This window comes from Parus major, chromosome 3, assembly GCF_001522545.3.
Source record: "Parus major isolate Abel chromosome 3, Parus_major1.1, whole genome shotgun sequence".
NCBI lineage: Eukaryota > Metazoa > Chordata > Aves > Passeriformes > Paridae > Parus > Parus major.
The window spans coordinates 83,712,488-83,736,849 of NC_031770.1; the positions used below are offsets into that span (position 1 = coordinate 83,712,488).

At 36.0% G+C, this 24,362-nt stretch overlaps 1 protein-coding gene across 24 annotated transcripts in view; it reads right to left on the reverse strand.

Moving 5' to 3' along the window:
* The window catches only part of RIMS1 (regulating synaptic membrane exocytosis 1), a 302,405-nt gene that overhangs the window by 179,322 nt on the left and 98,721 nt on the right, over positions 1-24,362 (reverse strand). For 23 of the 24 annotated variants that reach the window (XM_033512981.1, XM_033512971.1, XM_033512979.1 and 20 more), the window contains exons 2-3: positions 9,042-9,255; positions 7,388-7,399 (exon numbers count right to left, since the gene is read on the reverse strand). In XM_033512981.1, the coding sequence (XP_033368872.1) occupies positions 7,388-7,399; positions 9,042-9,255 (226 nt within the window). The remainder of the gene's footprint in view (positions 1-7,387; positions 7,400-9,041; positions 9,256-24,362) is intronic. The other variant, XM_015620669.1, reaches the window with a different exon arrangement.

A 24,362-nucleotide genomic window follows, 5' to 3' on the forward strand; every position in this document is an offset into this window, starting at 1 on the left:
CAAATAGGTATAGTGTTCTCACAGCTCAAATTGCAGCTTGCTGTCTACAGGTTTTGCAGAGATTTAAGGCTGAATTTCCTTTCTACTGATTGTAACATTTCTGGAAAAACATTGAAATAATGAGGAACTGAAGAACCCATAAACAGATTCCTGGAGTGACTATGCTTTAAAAATGATCATCTACACAGACCAATCTAAACAGACATCCTACCAGTAGCTAACCAACTCTACTCCCAAAATTCTGGAAAAAGAACCTGAAATATTTACTGTATAATCTTTAAATATTTATAAGACATAGTATTTATGATAATGCTAATAATGATTCAGCAATAATGATTTGTTCATAAGAATAAAAGGTTTCCTTACAAAAAAAGCCTTCATTAAAGAAGAAATGCTCCATTCAAAATTAGGATTTTAATTGTATGCATCATTATTATTAAAGCTATCTACATTAGTGATGGCATAAATGCAAGAAAAAGGTAATCAAATACTATTAATGTATTTCCAATCTATGAGAATTAATAGCTATAAGCAGTAAGATGCAGAAATAAAAATTTATTTCATTCATATAAAGATACAATTTTAGCAATTTTTTAACTGATTGATGTTTTTTGTCCTGATTTTATAAAATTGTATACATATTCTGACTAGTTAGAGATGATCAGAATTATGGCTGGTTTAAACTGTTCATTTTTTCCTTTTCCCTTACACCAAATATGCATACATTATCATATTAAATCTGTAAGGTCATACTCGTTCATTTTCAACACTGTATTCACTGGACTGACTAGGATCAGAATCTACTATAAAGTTCCAGGCTATAGGATCATATTGATCATATTGAGGTATATGAACACATCAAAAAGAAACCAGGTCTTTCTCATGGCTTCTTACTCTTGTGTTGCACCACTAGTATTTTCTTTCATTATCCTCTTTCTTCTTATGGTGCACTGCATAAAAAAAAATTCTAAGATTTCAATTGTTATAAGTTGCTTCATTTATTTGTCTTTTCAATATGTAACTGTAGTTGAAGCTAATTAACTGAAATTATCTTACTTTACACAAGATCCTGAATCTCATCTCTTTACTTACAGATTTTTTGGGCATAGATGAATCATATTTGACAAAAAGTGAATAAAAATATTTCTATATTGTATTTTCTTAAACCAGTACTTATTAGAAAAGTGCAACAAAATCATTTCAGCCAAGATCTAAACACTAACTCAAAGTACACTTCTGGACAAAAACAAAAAAAGAAAAATAATTTCTAAATTTTGTGTTCTGTCTTTGTAGTGAGACTGACCCAAGTCAGGCAGGAAGATGTTCCTTTTCAATACTGACAGCACCGTGTCCCACCTGGAAAAGCAGTTTTTACCACAATGGAGTTCAACAGCTATCTCCCACACCTCAGACAGTAACTGAGCCACTAGGATACACAGCATTTTTGGGAGCACCACTGGAAGGCTCTCCTGCTTTTGCTGCTCAGCATTATATCACCAACTCAATTGGACCAAACAGAATGTGAGAATGTGTGTGTTAAAATGATAAAGATACTGCTTCAAAAGAAAGGAAAAGCACAAAGCTGATTTGGTAGCTTTGGTTTTTCTTTCTCTCTGAATGCTGAGCTGAAAAAAATCATCACAGTGTTAGTGCTCTTTCTAAAGGATTCTGTAAAATTCTGAAATTCATTTTTCCAAAGCTGTAAATCACAGAATTATTCCCTAACAGAACTTAAGGTGATTTTGTGTAAGTCTATAATGTGTACAGTTACAGTAACTAGTAACAAACAAGTAACAAAAATTACATGAGATGTAATTACATTTCATTATTCACCTTGCAAGTCAAAAGACACATGAATACACAGAGCTGAAAGGACCGAGTTCCCTTAAGTAGCTCTGCCTGAGCAGGGTTTGGATTGGATCAGATGACCTACAGAGGCTCCCTCCAACCTCAATCCTTCAGAGATTCTGTGACTATGCTATGGCATAACATCTCTTTTTGTCCAGATAAATGGGTGTCTCAGGTCATTTAAATACTTTGAATCATTAACAGATTTCAAAGGTCAAAATACTGGGTTGCCCTGTACTTCCTGTATTAGGCCATGTAGCAGGATGCACGAATATGGTACGCATGTGTATTCACTTATAAAAAATCTATACAGTATATGCTTATACATGCATATACTATATAAATACACACACACACACATATATATATATATACACATACGACATTAGGCAGGAGGAGGTGGAATAAAGCTTCTCCTGATATGCCTAATTGACCTTTGCAATCTTACACTTTTTTGTTTTAATACAAGTTTTGGCAGTGGAAGGAATTATTAGACTTAAAGGTATTGCCTTGCATTCAAAATAATTCCCATAGTGTCAAATCAGTTCAACTGAAACAACAATACTGAAAACACAAGACTAAAAATAGGACAACATATCAAGAAATAACACTGTGGGGGATTTAAAAGTTTGGGGGTTCTAGGCACTATTATACAAGATGGAATATCCAGTATTTTTTGTGTCAGGTATGCACAGATCACTGTTACCCAGCATGCACGACAACAGCAAGAACAGACATGAAGGATTCAGGAGCTCTTTATCACAGGTTGAGAGAAGGTTGCAGTAGCAATTTATTTTCTTGGTCATAAAGTGTACAATCACACGACAAGTCACAATTTAGGAGTTTGGCAAACAGGTAAACTAAACCTGGGTAAACCACAGAGCTTACTCAAGTGGTTACTGATTTAGTGATGACTTGAGGCTATGGTAGAAGAAAAAATCCAGCTGTCTAGTGACTCTTCCACAGTCCCATTATTAAATGAAGAAACTCTGATCTGGTTAACTTCAGAGCATTAGTATCATCTCCCTACATTTTTTTGGTTTTTATATATAAGAAGGAACCGATCATTTTTGCTAGCTGGATCCTATAAAAAGCCTCGTATTTCAAGGCAAATATGTTTCCTCAGAAGACCTGGTGAAGAACAAGCTAATTTTAGGGATTTCCTTAAAAATTTTATACACTCACACTTATTTGAAAGCAAATTAACTTCCCAGAGGCAGAGGACAGTAGATCCCCATCTACTTGATACAGACATATTTCATCCTCAGTTTATTTTCTTTTTTTTTTTTTTTCCTGCTAGAAACAGCAGATCTAGGGAGGCATTACTGAAAAGCAGAGCTTCTTTCATGATGCATGTACACCCCATATCTTTTGGGAAACAAATTATGTTGAAGGCTACAGAGAGAAAATTTATCTGCCATCAATTTGCAATTTGCTATGCAATTTACATCCTTCTGTTGGATTTTTTTGTTTTGTTCTACAGCTGTGTTAGTCAGAGCAAACAGAAATTAGCCTTTTAATGGACAATTTGACCTAAGAGCTCTGTTCAAGAGATGTAAAAAAACCCCTGACAATCCAGACATTTTGTTCTGAGAGTATTACCAACTTCTGTTAAAGCATTAGTACACAGCTGAATTGCATGGCATATGTACTCAAGTTGGTAAGGCTTAAATTAGGAAGCCATTATGTAAGCAAATTTTAAGCATAATTTAAAGGAACTAAATGACAAATTCCCGAAAAAAACACCTGACATACAATTAAGGAAATATGTCCAAGTTGTTTTTCTTTCCAAGTATAAATCACTGACATTATACTAAAATGAAAACAATCTCAGTGAAAGCCAGATCAGAAATACGACTCTCTTCTGCACTGACTAACAACATTCTTTTCTGCAACCACATACTACTAACTTCATGAAATAAATTCTCATAAATTTATAATGTATTTTACATTTGGATTTCCTACCAGTTGTCCTTCACATATGTAAATAGAAGAAAGAGAAAGCAAAGTGCTCTATGCTGCAAAACACAGGAAAATTGTGACAAAATTTACTTTCATCATTTGCTCCCAATCATTTTCATTTGAAATTTGATAACATGTAGTAATCCTAAAGAAACCTGTACAGTGGTGGACTGATTGCTATGGATAATTATATGGCTTAATCTGGAACATGGATCTTCCACCTAATTCTGTCAATGTCATATGAATTTCACTTAGTTCAATCCACCCACAGCACCTCACAAAATACTTGAATTTTGATCCAAAGAAACTACATTTACTGATTCATTTTCGTACCCTGAAATGTATCTCCTTTTCTATAAGGAGAAAGAAACATGTATCAGGTGACCACAAAGGAAATGCATATTTTTGCATTACCTAACCAAATACTGTGAAAAGGTTTTACAGGAATGAGGAAAGAAAAAAAAAAAAGTTGTATTTTCAGTCATTTTTCTGCTTTACAAGGCTGTCATACCATAGCAGGGATGAACAGAGGAAGCAGTGGCAGCCAGGCCAAAAGGAGGACTGAGGTGGTTGGGCCCTTCCCACCCTTTACCAAACCATGGACAACAACTAGTTGGACATTTTGCTGACTTTCTCCACTGCCCTAAAAACCAAAATATTTCACATCATGAGAGAGAGTGAATGGAATAGAGGGAAGTAACTTAAACCTACTACCATTTTTGCAATTAAAATCTTGATGTACAGAACATAAATAAAAGGATTTGAAGTGAAAGTGTAAGACCTCTATAGGAGCTAAAACCACTTAGAATATTCTGCCAAAATAGAAGTGTCAGCTTTCTCTTAAAAAAAAAAAAAAGAAACCTACCTGGCTTCCTTATGAAATGTTATCTCACATAAAATTGAATTAAACCCATTAAATGTGGCCTGCCTGCAACTATATGAAAGGAGAGCAAACTCAGGTGAGAAGTGCAGAGCTAACCAATACTCAAAAAAACATGAAAGAACTTAAGAAACTTATTTGAGTATGGATTTTGACATATTAGAACAAGAATAACTGAAATTCATGTAAGTCACTAGGAACTAGAATATGCCAGTTATTTCCAATTAATTTGTAATGTTTTTATCAGCCTAGGATGTCTACTAAATCTCACTGCAAGGTGTTTTGGGATGACCTTTATGATTTTAAATGACAAGAAAACATATTAAGTTCTGCTATATATATATATTTAAAAATTCTTAAGAAATATTTGACACTTACTTGTAAAGGTCAAGAACAGCTTCAAAGCATTACATTTTTTAAATATTTAGCTACAATCAAGAGCTGCAAGGACCTCTTAGGGACCTTATACATTGCCCTACAGCCACAAGCAGCAACCACATCACATAAATCCTTTCCTAACCTCATTAAATTTAGCCTTTAAAGTTTTATTGGGCTCTTTTTCTTTCCAATAAGCCACATGAGATAAATTCTCAAGGCTTTACTCCAAAGCTTGTAAACATTTTTTTTCAAGCCAGGAGTGTTTGGGGCCAAGTTAAACACATTTGATCTCAGGTATTCACTGTCCTCTATTCTTATTGTTTAAATTTGCTGCATTTCTACATATCAATTCCATACTTCCAGGCATCAACTATAATTGCTTTAGCTCTTGTCCCCTTAATCTCTCTAGCCTTCTCTCACACGAGCAGCTCTCCATTTCCTGGATCATCCTCTGACTGACTTTCTTTGTGCCTGTCACAGTTTGTATTTGTCAAAGATGGGTAATGCATGGGAAACAACACTGCAGGTGAAGTATCCTTAATTCTCCAACTCTACAGGAAACACCTTGGATCTTGGTTAACTTGACTTTTCCTGAGCTGACTATTTGGTAATTCACACTTCATCATCCTTTCCAAATGATGCACCCTTAACTTGAAAAAACTTGGTGCAGGTGTTTTGTATTAGTATAATTTATTGTGGTAAAAATTCATATGGACACTAAGGGATAAATATGTTTTAAAAGTTTTACTGATACGAAACTTCCCATATGCAATTAATTAGAAATATTGAGCTGCTAAAAATAACTAAGAAATAGTATTTTCCTCATGTTCCTCTATTTTAATTATATCAATTGTTCTGTTATAAAACATGCTATTTCTAGGTATGTATGAATATTTTGAAACTATTTAATTCTGTATATTCCATTAACTTTCAGAGAGAGGCACTGCTAAAGCAATGGTACTTAAAAGAAGTGCTCCCCACCATGTTTCTCACACATTCAGGACTAGTTATTGGATATTTTCCCTCTGACTACCATTAACTTTATAGCTGTTAAAGAGATGTAGCTCAGCTTTATCACACCATATGAATTTATCTTCACACATTACTATCAAGGCATTTTCTTGGAATGTGGAAGCCTAGAGTTCAACACCTAAACTAACCTAAACCTTTAGCAAAACCTAAGTTAAGACAAGTGCAAATAATAAGGATGTAATTAATTGAATTTAGGACAATCCAAATGAGTCAGATATGTCTTCAGAATACAACTTCAGTGCAGTGGACTGCACTATTCATAATAAATGACTATTCACGACATATTAAAACCTATTGCAATACTCTAATGCGATAGAAATAATCTTCTTCAGGTACTGAATAATACTAAATTTCAGATTACAAGCATGCTAATATTTAAATGGGGGCATAACACCATAACACAAGCATAACCCAACAAAGAACACATCAAAAACTACACTGGGTTGTAATTAATTTATACTTGTTTCAGCTGAGGTGCCAGAAAAGCTAGCTAATTTCCACACTTAATCCCCCAATTAAAAATCTGGACTAGCACCTTTTGCAGAAGTGCCCCAGCAGAGGTGGTAAATGCATGTGCACTGTTCTGCTCAAGTACTGCCAGCCCTGATGCCATGCCCAGGGTGCAGGGATGAACAGGGAACCACCCTCACCTATTTGAGACAAGGCACAGGCAATACTGGTAAATATGTACTTGATCCTAAAAATTCTGCCCATTTTTGAAATTATAACTATGCATTCAAAAAGGATTAATTTCACCATGCTCTCTATACTTATGTCCAGTTTGTTTGCCTGTATATATTATTCAAAATGTCAATCAAAAAGCTGATGTTACAAGAAATTTCCCTGAATTTCTTCTGCAGCCAGAAGTGGAACACAGCAAACCATGTAAAACAATGTAAAATTACAATTAAAAGACTAAATTAGATTTCCTGAAGCTGATGGAAGGACCTGGCATGCAAAAAGTCAAAAGTGTTAACTAAAGACGTATTTATGAAATTAAATTTTATTGCACTTTATTGGCTCCTCTACTTTTTAGCCTATAAATAATTCTCAGTTCTTAATTTCTTTGATTGTCATAATTTTCACGACAGTCTTGAGTTTCCTTGTTGAGCTGTCTTTAAGACCTATGTTCAGCTAAGGGATGTAGGGCCTGGGTGTCAGGATTCCTGGTTTCCCCCCTCCCCTGTAGACGATTATGAAATTTTAGTTCAGTTTTTTTACATTAATATATATCCCAGTTAACTAACAACATTATAATAATAAATTATAAAAAGCATGGATTCTAACCACTTTGTCCTCCTTTGGGAAAGCATCCAAGGAAGCAGAATAAAAAGAGAAAAGAAAAAAAGGAGAGATAAAGAATAAAATAGGCAAGTATTAATAGACAGAATTCAAAGAAATGCAATTCTAATAACTCTCTATGAAGAGACAAAACCACAAAATTAAGGAAAAAAAAGAGCTTTAAATAAAAAGATGACATCACTGCATTTGTTAAAAACATGTTTTCCCACCGTGACCCACAGAAGCATAAACAATATAAGAAACAAAATGCGAGTTACAAATGAAATTACACTCTTCCATTTCTGTAGCTTGAAATAGTGGGTGAAAAATGGCTAAAACATATATTCAGATTTTTTTCTGAATAAATTTAAGCTGTATCTCGTGCACTCATTAATAGAATAATGTAACACATCAAACTATATTTTCAGAGACTTGCTCTAGTGATACCATCTACAGGTGATACAATGTAATGCAGCTGGTTTTACTAATGTTAATACATGCAAATTTTTGTTCAATTCGCCTATATAGTCTTCTTCAGAAAGTGAATTTAATTTAATGGGCTTACAGGTACATCAAGGCTATGAAAAACTTCTAAAATAACCATGAAATTCATCTTTTTCAGGGGTTATTTTTGGTTTATATGAAATTTCAGAAGGCCTATTCAGCTAATGTCCATCTTAAGGAGAGTGAAAAGGCCACAAACTAGTTCTCTTGTGAGCACGATTATCTGCTGTAAAATCTGTGCTCACTTTTAAGTGAATTTTTATTGATACCAAGAGCACCTAAAAATCTACCCTACAGAAGCCAGGCATCTTAAAGCCATATGAGAAAGTTGCCTCATCTCATGACAGAAAACAAAACTATTCACGTACTAAAAGAGATGTCTAAAATATTTTATAACACACCATAGTCCTTGATGACCAGCCAAAAATAGTCACTGGATAACAGTATTCCAAATTCAGATCCTACTGCTCAGGTACAAGAGAATACTCTGAGGCTTGGGAGGGACTGACTGACCAGAGGATACTCTTGGATATCGTTTGGTTCTGTGGAAAGCTACTGCAGCTAACTCATGCAAATCAGAGGGGGAACTATTCAGTTCACCTGCCTGAAAGTAGGATGCTTAATCCAGACTAATCTGGAGTTTAATTATTTAAATAAATTTTAAATAAATTGGCAAAACACTTTCCTTGTGCTAACAAAAGTGGTTGTTTGTGGTTTTTTTAACTAAAAAAATGGATTGGTTTCCTGTAAAAGAAATCTGTAATTGTTTATGAAAAGCTCCATGAAAATAAAAAATGTAATCTGAAATAAGGCTTCAACAAAAATTTATTCATGTGGAGATGTACCTGAGAAAAAGGGTTTCTTCTTCTATTCTATGAAAAACAAGTATATTTTCTAAAAGCTGGCACTCCATAGAGCCAGACATGATTATTATTTTGCTTTAATTAACTCTGTGATTCCCAAGTACCCTGGCAGTCATTAAACACATTTCTTTCACTTGTACGATTTTACATTGATTTACCTGTATGATACACACCTCTTAATGAAGCAACGAAACGCCAAACTTAAGCATGAAATGCCAAACTTAAGGTGAACAATCTGCAACATGACAATGTCAAGGAGGCTTTTTCTTAAGAGTACATGTCAGAAGACTTACATTGTTTGATCGCAGAGAGACACGGCCTCCACATCGAGCACAGAACTTGGTCCGGCAATAAGAGCATAAATGGCCACAACCATCTGCAAACTTTGTTTTATGACAGATTCCACATGTTGGAGCATCATCCTTGTGCTCTCCCTGGTAACGGCGAGCTTCTTCCCCTATCTTTCTTACTTGCTCTTTATAGCTTTCAAATTGTTGATGCAACCTCCTGCATAGATGAGAAAAAAGTTTATATAGTACGAATAGGAGGAAAGATTACTACTCTGTATTTCTTTCAGTTTGAAACTCCACCTAATATTCTGGGCCTGTTCACAATACTATATGCACCTCATATCAAATACACACTGCACACAGAGGACTATATAGGGCAATCCAAAGGAAAAAAAATAATAGACGTCTTTATTCTTGAAGATTTACTTCAAAGATTACAAGCAAATTACTTCACTTGACCAGAAATTTATCCAAATGCATATAGTAAACAAAATTGTCTACCACAAATAAAAGAAATAATTGTGTGATCAAATTCGCATCTTTTTAACCAACTTAATTTATACATCAGGTGTAATCAAAATATGTAAATCAATCTGAGTCCCAATGCTATCAAAATCTAGATTATTAACATACGTAGCAAATATTTCAAAACATGGTCTACAATCCCACTGACCTTACAAAAATATGAGACCATCTTTTTATTTCAAATTTATATATTAACAATCTGTTGTGTTTGTTGTTGTGTTTGTCTCTTGTTAAACATGAGAGACTACTTATGGTTTGCTATCCCTCATTACAGATATTTCTTCCAGCTTAGCTGTAGGAATATATAGAAGCATTAGCAGCTACAGAGATCCCTATGATGAAGACTGGTGTTCAAAGAAGCAGCACTTCTCCTCCAGCTGCCCCAAATAACAAACACACTGACCCAATGTCCACCATCTGGTAAAGCATGCTGTTACACAACCCACCCATCTCCTAATCACAGCTCAGGAAAGAGAACACAGACCCCTGGCCTTCATTCCCCCTTCTATAACTCAGGAATAATAATTGTAATCCATAATGTTTAGTGAAAAAAATATTTCTTATCATTATTATATTTTCCCTGGGGAAAAACATGGTCTCCTGTTCGTTTCTATGAAACCTTCATGGCAAAGATGACATTTCAGAGGGAAACCATCCAAAGGTCTGGGCAGTTCCAAAAGGGGCAATACAGATACTCTCCCAATCCTGGCTGCATACTACAACTGCTTCTTAGACACCAATTGCAACGTTCACTAGATCCCTCTCAGTGGCCTAACCCAGGAACCTGAACCTGAATCAAGAGAAAACTAATTCTCCTCCAAAAAAAGAAGAAAAAAAATAAATAAATCCCATCATTTTGCTTCTGGAGACCTGGGAGGAATGTAGGACATGAGCAACCAAAGCCAACTATTAAAGGGACCTGTAAAGAGCTGGATCACCCTATTTAAAGCAGCACCAAGCTCAGCTGCCATGAAGTTTCATTTAATTAATTTAATTTCATTCAAGCTTTATTTAAAAGGATTGTATTTTAGCTGTTAGCTATTTTACTAGTCATCAAATCATGCAAGGAAGAAACAATTCTGTAGGTGCATCAGGACAGCACCACAATTCCTGACCTTTATTGCCATGAGCTTGGACAAAGACCTCAGACTGCCTAAGGAGGAGGGAAAAACTTGGTCTTTGCACCGTGCTATGTGGAACCCAGGCTCTTCCAAGTGTTGCTTCAAATCTACATTTCCATGGATAACATTTAAAAATCATGAGCAGCTACAGAGATTATGAATAGAAACAGGGAATCTTGAGTAAATAAACAGAAACAGTAGGTGAGTTGTCTATAGAGGTCTTGGTGAAAACCTTTAGCTCTTCTCCCTGCTTTGTGCCACCTACTTCCTTAGTTAGCACTGAGACTCACATCATATAACCAGTCTACTTTTAGTGACACAATTTCCATGTTTCTGTGGACTTTTGTGTGTGTGTGTGCACATGTGTATTTGTACAGTGAACTTATCTGGAGTTTTAAGATGTAAGTAATCTGTGTTCATTGTATGAAATACTTTTTTGGTGAAGTGGTTATTTTTATTTTAATATTATATTCAAGCCTAAAAATGACAATGCAACTTACAGGAATCATAATAAAACACACATAATTCAGTTGGACAGGTATATTATTGTTTGTAAATGCATAAATCAACCAGCTCTCACACTAAAACCAGTAATTTCACATGGACACATTCTAGTGAGAATGCAGCAACAGCAGAAGCTAAGCTGACAAATAATCTATTCTCCATAGCTACAAACATGATGCATTATTACTTACTGCTTTATGCAAATAAAAAGCTTGGCAGGAGCAGCAAGGGGGTTTGTTTTATTTTTTTACTAACCTGCTTAAAAAACCTTTGCAGTATTGAGTAAGATGAGAAAAGTAGGTCAAAGAATTAGGTAAAATATTGGAGAAATACTAAATATTTTTGGCCATATAACTGGATTACATATATGAATTAACTTATCTTACACAGCTTCTCACTTATAATGCATAAAAAAACTCAAGACATTCAGGAATTTTTATAATAACCAGCTTAAATAAGGCAATTAAATAATGGAGAGGTATGTAGCTAAATTTCTTATTACATCAAATATTCTATTAAAAATGAAACCATGGAAAGTAAATTCAGTTCTCCCGCACTAAAGTAAAACCAAAAGCCCTGATTGTTCACTAACGTGGAAAGGGAAGATAGCAGCAAGTACTGCTCCTCTTCCTGTTCCTTTCCAATTAGACCATCTACATTTCAACTTTTTCTATATCAAATAAAGGTTAGGAAGGATATTAATACAATTATGTTTTGTCCTTCTGTATGCTTCTGTAAGGGGTAGATGAACATGCTACCAACTGGGCAAAATTTAAGAGGGATTAGATTAAGTCCTTTATAAATAAGTATCACTTGTTTATAGATCTGTTAATTTCTACACCCATGTTAGATACATTTTACTATGAGGGATTGGAAACCTTTATCTTGCATATCATACACGGCACTACTGAGGAAATGCTGACATTTTATCTACAGCAAGAATAGAATTAGAGAAAATGACTGCACAATTCACAGAGCAGAAAGAATCTCACCCAGCTCACAGCAGGTCTGGTTCAACTGGCTCTTTTTTTAACCACCTTTCTTATCTTTTTGAGGAAAAAGCTGGATCTCTGTATCTCTTGCTATTCTATAATGGTGGCAAGCAAATCCCTCTCAATAGTTTTGATGTATATAGAAATATATTAAGCAAGAACTAAGATACAGGTGGTAGATTTTGACTTGCTCCTTAACTATTGAGCACATTGAGCATATTGAGCTATTGAGCACATTTTCATCAGATGCAAGGAAAATTTAAATCTATTAAATATTCCTTAATGTAGACAAGGACCTAAAGATTAGACTAAAGACCTAATAACAGCATATAATGGCTTGGCAGACCCTTGAGGCAAATTCAACCCCCTCTAACAGAAAGAGCAACCAGACTACTGAGCAAGAAGAATATATGCATATACCCATGTGATTTTTCATCATGCTCCCAAACATTGATCTGGTTCATCTACTGAAGGGCACTTGCAGGATTAGCTTCCTCTGAGATATTATTGCAGTGCTTCACTTGTGCAGACCTCCCACCACTCTGAACAAAAGAGCTGCATCCGCACGAGCTGACGTGTCTGGGGAGGGTGCTGCTATTTCACACTCACAGGCATGGCACATATGCGTGATCAAAAAAAGATCCCACTATGGGAGAATCTTTGGGCACATCACATCTCCTGTGACTAAACCACCCTCTTCTGTTGTTAAAATACTGGAAAAGACTGAGCTGCTTGGAGAGGGACATCAGCCTCAGGACTCTCACTGCACCATAAGTGGTCAGCACCACCACCCACAGAGCACAAATCCAAAACACATTTTGCATGTCTAAAGGGAAAGACTTAACCAGCTCGATTTCACAATATACATATAACTCAACATATGTTTAAGTTGCTACTGTTTTTTTCTCCAAGGAAACATGATGGCTTTCTCCTCCCTTTTTTTTCAAAGGCATTTCACAAAAAACCCTGCTTCAGTTGTGTTATACATGTAACATATCTTCATTTGAATATTCATTATTTTATTTGGACAGTGTAAATTAGTAAAAAAATTACTGATAGGCAATTCTTCAAAGCTTTATTCACATTTTCATGTACTTAGCAAAAACTGTAAGCCTTGGAGAGCACTTGTGATAAATACCTTACATAACTTAAACCTTTTAAACAGCTCACTGATATAATTAGGAAGACAAACAATGAACATTGAGGACATTTATAACATTCATTGATCAAAAAGTGTTACACCAAGCCACAGAGAAATTATCATTTATGTTGTTGGGTTCTTTGGAGCTGGACCAAGATGTATATTTATATTCTTATTATTGAATTTCTTCTTATTTTAATTATTAAAATTATAATCCAAGGCTGTAATTTTGCATATTTTTCTGATTCAAATTAATGTATTAAATTCTATTTTGCTGTTTTAAATACCTATCTAAAATATTTTCACATATATGCTGAAGAGTAGAAAGCTTCAAAATAGTGCATTTGCATATATAGGCTCTGGCTGCACAGATTTTATAAAAAAATTTATAAATATTTGTGTCCCTTTCATGCAGTTGCATTTTCAATAACTTTAAATGTATGAAATTATATTTTGTACTTCCTTAGAAATCCAGTAGATGGCAATGCAGATCGCATTTTCACTCTCTCACTTCAACTCAAATGGTTCGGTCTTGAAATTAAATACCTGATGTAATGTTATAAAAATATTATGCCCTGTCATGAGTTCATGTTAGTAGAAAAAGTGCCGCCTTCTAAGTGACATAGCCTTAAGTAACTATCCACCAGCAGCTACTGCATATCTGAAGAAAGGCTTAGTATAGTGCAGTATTTTGTCCTGTTCACCCACGCCACACAAACACATCACACAGAGCTCAGACAAGTTTTTCCAGAAGATAAGCGGGCGTTTTACCAAGGTCTGTTCTTGGCATTCTTTTTTTATGAAAAATAAATAATTTAAAATGCAAACGGCAATATTGCGTATGCCCACAGAAGGCAAGAGCTAGAGCGAAAAACCTGTTGGCGATCCTTAAGCGTCTGTGTTGAAGCTGTGACCTGAAAAACGCTGTTCAGCTGCTCTGTAAAGCTAGAATTACCTCAGTGGCACCGGATGCCTCGCTGGTCTGCCAGCACTGCGGGCACCCATCTCACGGAGGTGAGATGCCAGAGGGAGGCTTTGGCCTCAGCCCCACCAGCACCTCAGCTGGGAAAAGCTGTCAACTTGTCACGGGTTTTGGGAATACACTCTATAAACAACAAAATCAAGACAGGCCATTTTAGCAAGTTGCTGCAGACAGCTTTGTCTGAATAAAGAGAAATGCGAGTTTATGGGGATTCTAGCGTGCGTTGACTAGAAAAACAGCTGAAGTTGAGTGAAGAAGTCTAGATATATTTTCTGGTTACTTCATTAATCATCCCATGAACTTTAAATCCATTATTAAAATTTATACCCTCTGTACAGGTAGGACAAATTAAGGTTGAATAGTAAGCAACATATCTAAATCTTCAAGCTCCCAAGTTCTTGATGTAGCAATGTTACTGTATTAGTCTATTTCAAGTCCAAGGTATTTTTAAATATTTGTGAGTGTGCTGCTTCTTTAGCATGGGTGATACTTTGTTTGGTTATTTTGTAAAGATGAGATAACTGCAGGATGTACTCACATTGCAAAATATTGCAAATTCTGTGAATTCAGATGTTAATATTTCTATATTAATGCTATTACTGTACTTTTTATTCAGTGTGAACTGCTGTTTTGAGAACCAAAGGCAAACCAGACATGGTTTCGGTAAGCTGTGAAACAGGTAGCAATATGACTGATCAACTAATCTTTAGAGGTTAAAAAAGGCCATGCCTCTATAAAAGAAATATAAGCACTAGTCAAAGGACTTCAAAAGTTAGAGTTAGCAGCTTCCATATCCGTATTTTCTCCTGCACATACTGACTGCTTCTAGTCCTTTTGCTGTCTCCTACTGTCCAACTTGTCATTTTTCCACAGCTTCACTTGCCACACATTTGACCTTTCCCTAATTGCATTTCCTTGGTCTTGCCTCTCACTCCTACACATTTTTTAATAAATATATCAAAATAGTTATTATCGACAACATATAATATGTTCTATATATTATAATAAAAACAATTAATATTCCTCAAAATTTCAGATTTTGCCTAGCCTGAAGCTTTCTTCATTCTCCCTGTTCACTCAACACACAACTATGGATTAACTCAATTTTCTGCCAACTTGGTGTTTACCTGCCATCCATGATATTTTTCACCTCACCAGCAATCACCTTAATCCTGCTGGGCATTAGCCTTTCCTTCTTCCCGTGCCAAGATCTTTTCTTCCTCCCCGTTTTATTGGCGCATACACAAATCCCACCATGCTTGTAACTCACAGGTTTGTCTCTCTACCTCTCATTGGTCTCCTCTCCAAACTGAAGTATTTGGCGTAGATATTGACTCCTGCCAAGGGTGACCTGTACACCAAATTTCATAAATTGAAATAGAAATTTCCTTCTATCTCCTCCACAACTTACTACCCTCTCCATTCTGTTTTGCACTCAGGACTGTTATTGATCTGAGCTGGACTAAGACCTACTTAGACCTTCTCCTAAACTGCTGTATTAGTTGTGGGGGCTAATTTTACAAATTAAAACCAAAACAAAAAAAAACCAACCAACCAACTGAAAAACTACACACAAAAAAAATATCCCACAACTAAAAAAAAAAACAAAAAAACCAAAAAAAAATTAAAAAAAAAAACCCAAAGAAACTAACAATAACCAAACACTGAAGTTTAGCTGATCTCATATCTTTCCAGCTTAAACATTCAGCTATCACCAGCTCACCCCTCAATTCCTTTTCCTGACACTGCAAGCCTGTCAGTCTGATAGTCTAATCACAGTTCTGCAACAAATATAATTTAATTTATTTTACCTCTCTCTTTGTATTCCTCCGATGAATCTGCTTTTCTGCTGCATAAAACATAAATGGCTTATCTTCACCTTCGAAGACTTTGACAGCCTATTTCCATCTGCCTATTATTTTTCATTCAGTACTGAGGTGCTTCTGCTCAAGTTAAACTTTCAAGCAAGAATCACAGAATTGTTTGGGTTGGAAGGGACCTTAATGATCAGCCAGTTCCAAGCCCCCTGCCATGGGCAGGGACACCTTTCCCTAGAACAGATTGCTCAAAATCCCATCCAATCTGGTCTTTGAGGACTTCCCTTTGTTGCCTCTAGCATGCAAGTATTAGGAACACCACTGTAATCCCATTATCCTCCTTAAAACTCTCCTTCACCTTGGTGCCTGCAAAGATCTGGACAAAAATTAGGTATGTCAAAATGTATGTCAATATGTATGTTAATTACTTAACAGGCCAGGCAATACAGACTGTCCTGTCTGTTCTTATTATTCTATTATTTGTCTAATACTTACATGGCAGGCTGCCTCTGTGGCAAAGATCACCTGTTTTTCTACACATGTGAAAAACTCCACTCAAAAGGGTCATAGTCCATGACAAGTGCTTCCAGGCAATATGGTAACATCTTCCAATGTAATTCAGAAATACATGAAGTTAATTTTTTTTTAATTTCTTTTCATCATGTTATAATTCTAGTAATTTACTTTTTGATTTCCAGCCCTCAGGCAATATGCTTAGAGCTTCCCCCATGTCCATGAGGGACAACAGATTTTTAATGATTGTTAGTATTTTCCTATAGGTCCATGACACCAGTCCAGGAGAAGCAAAACCACAAAACATTTTATTATGAGACTCATGATAAAATTCATATTTGGCCAAGGCAAAGATTTCATTTACAGACCTCACACAGGAATTCAGACTTGGCCATCACCACTGGAAAGTTGTTCACATGTAGCAGATACTTTTGCCCTCTATACAAGTTGTCTTAATTCTAATTCCTTCCTATAATCTATTATCAAGCACATACTACCTGGCAGCATCCTCACAAGCCTGTACAGGCTGTTGCAAAGAAGTCCCACACCTTGTCTAGAAAGTGTCCCTGCTCATCATATCAGAAAAGAGACACGCCAGCAAAGTGGTGTGGGCTGCAGTTTATTCCCAGGACTCTTATCTGGTGCCTTTTCACCAGCAGGAACAGTCATTTTCAAGTTAACATTTTACTTAGGGCAGGTTTTCTGCAAGCATATAAATGAGCTCATTAAATAACTTGTATAAAATGCAATTTTTCATCTTCCTGGAAGATTTCCTAATGTAGATTATTGGAAAACTTTATTTTATTTGTTGGTGGTTTTTTTAAATAACTACAGCCCACAAGTAGACTTCTTCCTTACACAGCTGAAGGACTGTGAGTCAAAAATGTGCAATATCTACAAGGAATTTACATTCCAGCTTCCCACAGTTCTCCCAAATGACCGACATCCTTTCTGAGGTAAAAATGAGAAACCAGAGAACGAAGCAAACACCACATAATAGTACTAAAAAAGGCATAGCTGAGGAATTCAGAAAGAAACTGGCATGTCTTGTATTAAAAAACATTTACACATTGAGATATATTTAGTACTTAAGCAATCAATGCCTTCTGCTCAAACTCAATTGCCAAAGTGACATTTTGACTGGAGCCAGTAGAAAGGTGGTCATAACACCCCACAGCGTGTCCATGCCTCTTCCTTTGGTTTTAACCAGTATTGCCATTCTTACACACCTCTTACCTCTTTGGGCAGCCTCACCAGTTATCCTATGTAACCATCACAGCTCTGCTGCATTTTCCTGTTTAATTTCTTCACCACTCAGCTCTCCCAACACAGACAGTGCAGCAGGAGAGCAGCTGGTTTGCTCTGAGGAGTTGTCACCAATTCCAAGTGAGAAAGTTCAAGAAGTTTCATGAATCCATGCACACAGAGCTGTTGGCAGCCTGAACTCTACCAAATGCAGCACCGAAAAAGTTACAGAAATGTCACTATGTTACAGTCCCACTCTTACTACAGCATCAAAACACACATCAGGGCCAAGCATTGTCTAACTAATAAACACAGGACCTATAAGCGTGTTCAGCTTTTTAAAGATTGCTGAAACTACTGACACAACAAAACTGCAGAGGTAGATGGCTGTGCTATTTTATTGCCATTATTCATGCAATACCTGTTGCAGAAAAAACAGCCATAATGACCAAGGGACAGCAGTAGCCATGAAACCACAGAGTCAGTCAGTCCAGGAAACTCAATGGGGTTAGACACATCCAAAAGAAAGAAAATCTGGACCCACACAGGTGCATTAATGTTTATGGATAGATGGGGGCAGGGGGGATTGAAAAAAAAAAAAAGGCAGCAGCAGAATCAGAAACTGAAGAAGAGGACTTGACTGCAGCAGAAGTGTGAGCTTGAGCATCTCTTGCAACTTTACTGATAAACCCCAGCATTTTAAGAAATAAAGCTCTAGGACACCACAAGGCTCTAATATTGCTTGTATGTCGCTTTATGAGAAATATGTGTCTTTTAGAAAGAAAGGCTTTTCTTACTCAAAATCAAAATAATATGATTTGCTCCAAAAATTGTTTTAAAACTGAATTTGGGTTTCTACAGACATTTCCTTAAAACTGAATTTCAGTTCCCAAAAATTTGTCAGCTTAATATTCTTCATAAGACTGACTGTAAAAAAGGCCTGAGACATTTTCTCCTGTCTATCCACATTATCAGACCAAACAAGGGGACCGTCTTCCAGCACCTCTTCAATTCACAACACTCTTACAATTTCACCCATACTAAACTGGGAAGTGAGATCAAGATTCCTCTCTTCTCAGTTCTTTCAGAGACAAAGATCTATTCACCAATAAGTTATAAACACACACACACACACACACACACACACACACACACAGGAATAGGACACAGATAAAAATACCAAAGGCAATTACTTAAGGCTAATTTGCCTTTGTTCTTTCAGTGAAATGTTTTCATTCTTTGTGTTTTCTTTATATAGTATAACAGAAAAACTTTTAGTTCAGGTGTATTGCAGAAAACAAAGATCCCAGAGACACCCAGCCACACCAGGACCATTTGTGACATTACAGGGCATATCCGTTTACATTACTGCATTTGCAGATACAAATAATTTTCATACACAGTTGCTTATTTAGAAGAACAAGCTCCTAGCTATGTTAGACACAAGCTTCTCTTACAAAAACTTCTAAAAAAACTGCTGGAAAGCCCCTTAAAATTTTTTCCTTATCAATTGACTTGAGTGATGTCTTCATTTTCCTCATTTATTTAAATATTACTGATCACCAGTATTACTGATCACTTAAATATTACTGAATTTAATCCAGCACCCCACTCTCCATGTTGTATAATAGACACACAGAACTTGTCTCCTGAATGAGCTGACTTATGTCAGCTTGCAGTGGCATAACAATGCTTTAATGCCACAGAGTGATCCTTTAAGTAGGAGTCTCTGAGCTCCCTAAGAAATTTCTGCAGTAAAATACTATTTTGTGAAGTGGCTCTGCCAGCAAATGTCCTATAAAATACATTAAATATATGAGTAAAGAATGACTCGATTTATTTTCTCTTCAAAAACATCAGTTTCATTTTATTATGGAATACAAATATCATTTATTTAAGCTAAACTTCACCACAATCAAATTTCTGTGAACAGACAAAACCTAATCTGTTTTCAGACTGAAGTGAAAGAGGATTAAATAGTGTTCTCTTCAATTTATTGAATTAATTTATTGAATCACATAATATGCAACAGGGACTATTTTTTCCTAAGGATAGTCATCATATCGCAACCAACCAGCCTTAAAATTCAGAATATTAAGAAAGGAGCAGGGCAGGGGGAATAGGATGGGGCTGTGGAGGCAGGGTGCTACAGTAGAAAAACTCAATTTAAGGAGCAGAGAATGAAGAAAAAAGATTAATCTTTTCTTAAGGAAAAGATTTTAAAAGTCAGGCACAGATAGGCACCTACACAAAATCACACACACAAGTATTTAGCTCTCTTGTTCTGAATACAGAACTATTAACCAGTAGACATATTAATGAAGCATCACATGAGGAAGAAAGTGAAAGAGAAGCCCATTTATCCAACTGAACCAATTTAAAAAACAGTTCCTTAATGCAACCCCATCTAAATTGCAATTAGCAACCAGAATAAGAACAGACCCTGCTATACCGTGACAATATTGGTTTTGCTACAGTCACACAGTGGGAAAAGATATTTAAACACCCTATCATCTGCTACAAACAGTACAATGTATATAAGGTAAAAAAAAAAAAATCCTCAGTGCTGGAATATATCCCTTCAGTCAGCTGGCACCTGGTAAAAGTTTGCAAAGTTGAGAGGTATAGGTCTTGGTTCAACACTAACAGGAAACTATTTGGGAGCAATGCTTATCAAAACGACATTCTGAAACAATCTTTCTCATACATGCATTTGGAAAAAAAAAAAGAAATCTGAGTATTTTTGGCATCCAATGTGTTAAACAGATGATAGGTATCAGATGGCAATACAGGGTGAGTAGCAAAAATATGACAAAGCACAGTGGTCTGTAAACAGAGCAAAGCTACTGAAATTCTAACTACCATATGGTGGTAACAAACAGGACACGTGCAAAACAGGAAAAGATCTCACAGTGAGGGGTGTGATAGGAGCCAGCAAGATGCAGAACTGAAAAAAAAATACAATAGGACTGCAAGCACAACAGTGATAATGTTTCAAATTAATTATATTCAGCTGAGGCTCAGTGTGTACAGTATGTCTTCTACCTAAAAATAATTTAACAGCCTTGCTGAGAGCATCTCTAATTTATCATCCTGTTCACCTTCCTTTATAATTTCCATATTACAAGGAACAAAAAAGGCTCACACATCTATTTTAAATATACCATCAAAGTGCTTGAGCACAAGATAATGATTAAGCTTGTCTCCAGCATTATTTAATTCTCTTCATTCTTCTGGATGCCAAAGTAAACACAAATGAAAAGCATATGGCCTCTTAGTGAATTAGAAAATTAGAGAAGGAGAACATTAACTGGTTTATTTTATGCTTTAAGTATAGCACATGGTAAAATTTAAAAATGTCAAGGCTCTTTATATTGATGATTTATTTTAATTTCTTTTTTTCATGTAGTCTCCATTGAAGTTAAATAGTCTCAAGAATACTATCTGTGAAAGGAAACCAATAGCATTTTCTCTACATTTTTAATGCCTACTTTTTCTCCAGATTATCACTCCTCATAACTGTTTCAAGAAAATAGTCTTGAGTTTGAAATTATTCTCAGTAGAAAAATGGAGCCTCTTTTGTGGATGAGCATCCTTGCTTCTTGTTGCTAACTGAGACTGTACAAGCTAAGAAATAAACCCGTGTTACAAAAAAATATTTCTGCAAAACTGTCTCACCTGATGAAGCTGTTGAGTACAAAGTGAAAGTCCAAAATTAGTGCAAACTATTTTTTTCTTTGATCTAAATTTCCTCAGCAAGGCCTACAGAAAAACATGACATTCAATTTCAGGTTTTCTTCTCCTTTCCTTCCTGTATCTATCAACATTTTGATTGAGTCCCAAGCCAACTATTTATGCCCAAACATTTATGAAAGACATTCCCATAAAAAAAAAAAAATTAGTCCACACAGTTATGTACTGCTAATATTTCAAAATATGGATTTTATTTCTATAATAATGCATATTGGAAAAATGCCATCTGGACAACACAGCAGAAGAACATCAAGAAAGATGCTTCAGTAACCATGTGCTCATTCATCACATCCAGAAGACCCACTGCAGTTGTCTCCTGAGGAGTCATACTCATCATAGGCATGATTTTAAGAGAAGAAAAGCTTCTGCCAACCTATTTACCATTTAAGTCCTAGCAGAAAACCCCTAAGGCTCATTTTAAACCTATAATGTCTTCAATAACAGGAGTGAGTGTCCCTTGGGAAACACTGCACGAAGTCTACTAACCTGTTTTATGATTCCGCCTGCTACTCTGAAGTACCCATCAATTTGTCAGACTGATGTTTCTCCAAAGGTTCTCCTTGGTTACTATTTTTCTGCTGTTCCATAGTGGTTCTTACAACAGTCCACTAAGCAGTGTGCAGTCACAGAGATTCAGGCTCCCTGATCATTTTGGACCCCCACAGGGGTCCACAGGCTGCTGAGCCACCACATGCCATAAGCTCAGACCTTCAGAAAATTTGGTTCAGTCCCACAGAAAGCTCCAGGTACAACACTGATACTCCAGTGGAACTGTCTCCATAGAAAAAGCACTGAAAATTTTCAAGTGACCGAGGCAGAATTTGTTCCAGAGCACTTGGATCTAGCCATACCATCAGTCTCCTACTTACTCTCTAGTAGAAATAGGTATTTCATTCCCCTTGGCTAACCCTTTGCAGAGCCAAACACTGTAAAGATTTAGTTCCTGTCGTAACTCAGTATTTTCTTAACCTAAAAATGGATTTCCAGATGGAGCTAGATGTAAAGGAAGAATATCAATCTTTTACATCAGGCTTTCTTACTGCTTCAGCCAGCAGCCTGTAAGCAGAGTTCTTGTCATTTTGATGACACTGACTTGACCTTCTGCCAATTCACAGATTTTTCACGACGTGGAAGAGTCACAGAATGTGACCACTATTTTTCAGTCTTGTTCTGCTCCATATTTTAAAAGGCACTCCTTTCCTTTACATGGGGTATGTAATTTAAAATCTAGAGCTATGTGTCATGACTGCTCAAGTGACATTTTTATCCAGCACATTGTATCATATTCTCTAAAAGCTGAACAGAATGATGAAGAGTGAAGCTGTATGGATATCTAGAGTGAGATCCTTCAAAATGGATGATGATTTCTTATCAGCTTTCTCCACCCAAGTGGAACAACCAAAAATTTCTTTCTGTCAGCTATAATCTGAACAGCCACAGTGCATTTCTGAAGTAGAAGTGGAAATCTGGAGGCTTCAAGAAAATTCCTGGAGCTGGCCAACAGCACAAATACTGAGAGTTTTTCCATGTTTAAAGAAAATCACCTACCAAGCCATCTGTGCATTGCACCATGCTTTGGTCCATCGCCAGGACAGCAATAGGGTGAGCGGGACCCAGAACACTGACATCATCCAACCATGTCACTGACGTGGCCTCATATGTGCCAGCTTCAAAAAATGTAGGAAGCTAGGTACAATTTGCCAGAAAAAAAAATTTTTATATTTAATGATGGGGCAAAAAAAATCTGACTTGGCTGATGAAAGGCAGTAATTTTCCTACCTGAAAACAGACAAGGAGTAGGTATCTCTGAGTAGCAGCAACTCTCACCCTTTTTTTCTCTAAATATATTGGCAAGGTTATCAAAATAATATCCTAGTATGACCAATAATATGTGTACTTTCAAAAAACTTCCTGCTAGGATTGCACAATGTGAAATGTCATTTCTAGCACTTTAGGAAGAGGTAACTTAGGATATAGTGCACTAAAGGACAGACAGGATCTATTTTTCTGTGATGAGGACTGAGATGTATGAGATTTTTTTGTGTGTACTAGATTTTCTGCCTGTGCTCACTGCCATTGCTATTGAAATTTAGTTATGTCACAGGTTATTAGAAAACCAAAATACATATGTGAGGAAGATTGGAAGAAGGCAGAGTGTTAGGAACTCAAATGATAATATCCCTACATAAGAAGTTTGAACCAACATCCACTAGGTACTCTATTTTATGTGATTTTGTTAGACCTAGTCACCTGGAGGTTATTTGGTATTTGATATGCACTCCTCAGCCAAACCATTACACTGTTAAGAGCCTGAAAGGATTACTGCATTACCCTGGAAGAGTGTGGAAGCCTGGCTTTGCACACTTTGTGTCATTATCTAATTGATTACCAGGGAGTTATGACTGGTGATATGGGTGGACTGATGGCTGAGAATTAGTGGAGTGGTTGTAACCATTATATTGGAAATATTATCACCTACAATTAAATATATTAAAGCTTTAAGTTTAGGTAAGTTGTCTTTACTAGACCATAAAACATCAATTAGTGCTTTTAGGAAACCTGTTCCTGATTTAGTAAGATGTATAGTATGAGCTCATTAACATTCTTGCAATATAGTGACATCACAAGTTTTAGTTCTAGCTTATGTAATAAAAATGGCCCCTTCTGTCTCCTCTAGGGGAATTAAAAATAAAAATTAAAAATATAAGAAAAAAAAACCACCAAACCTAAA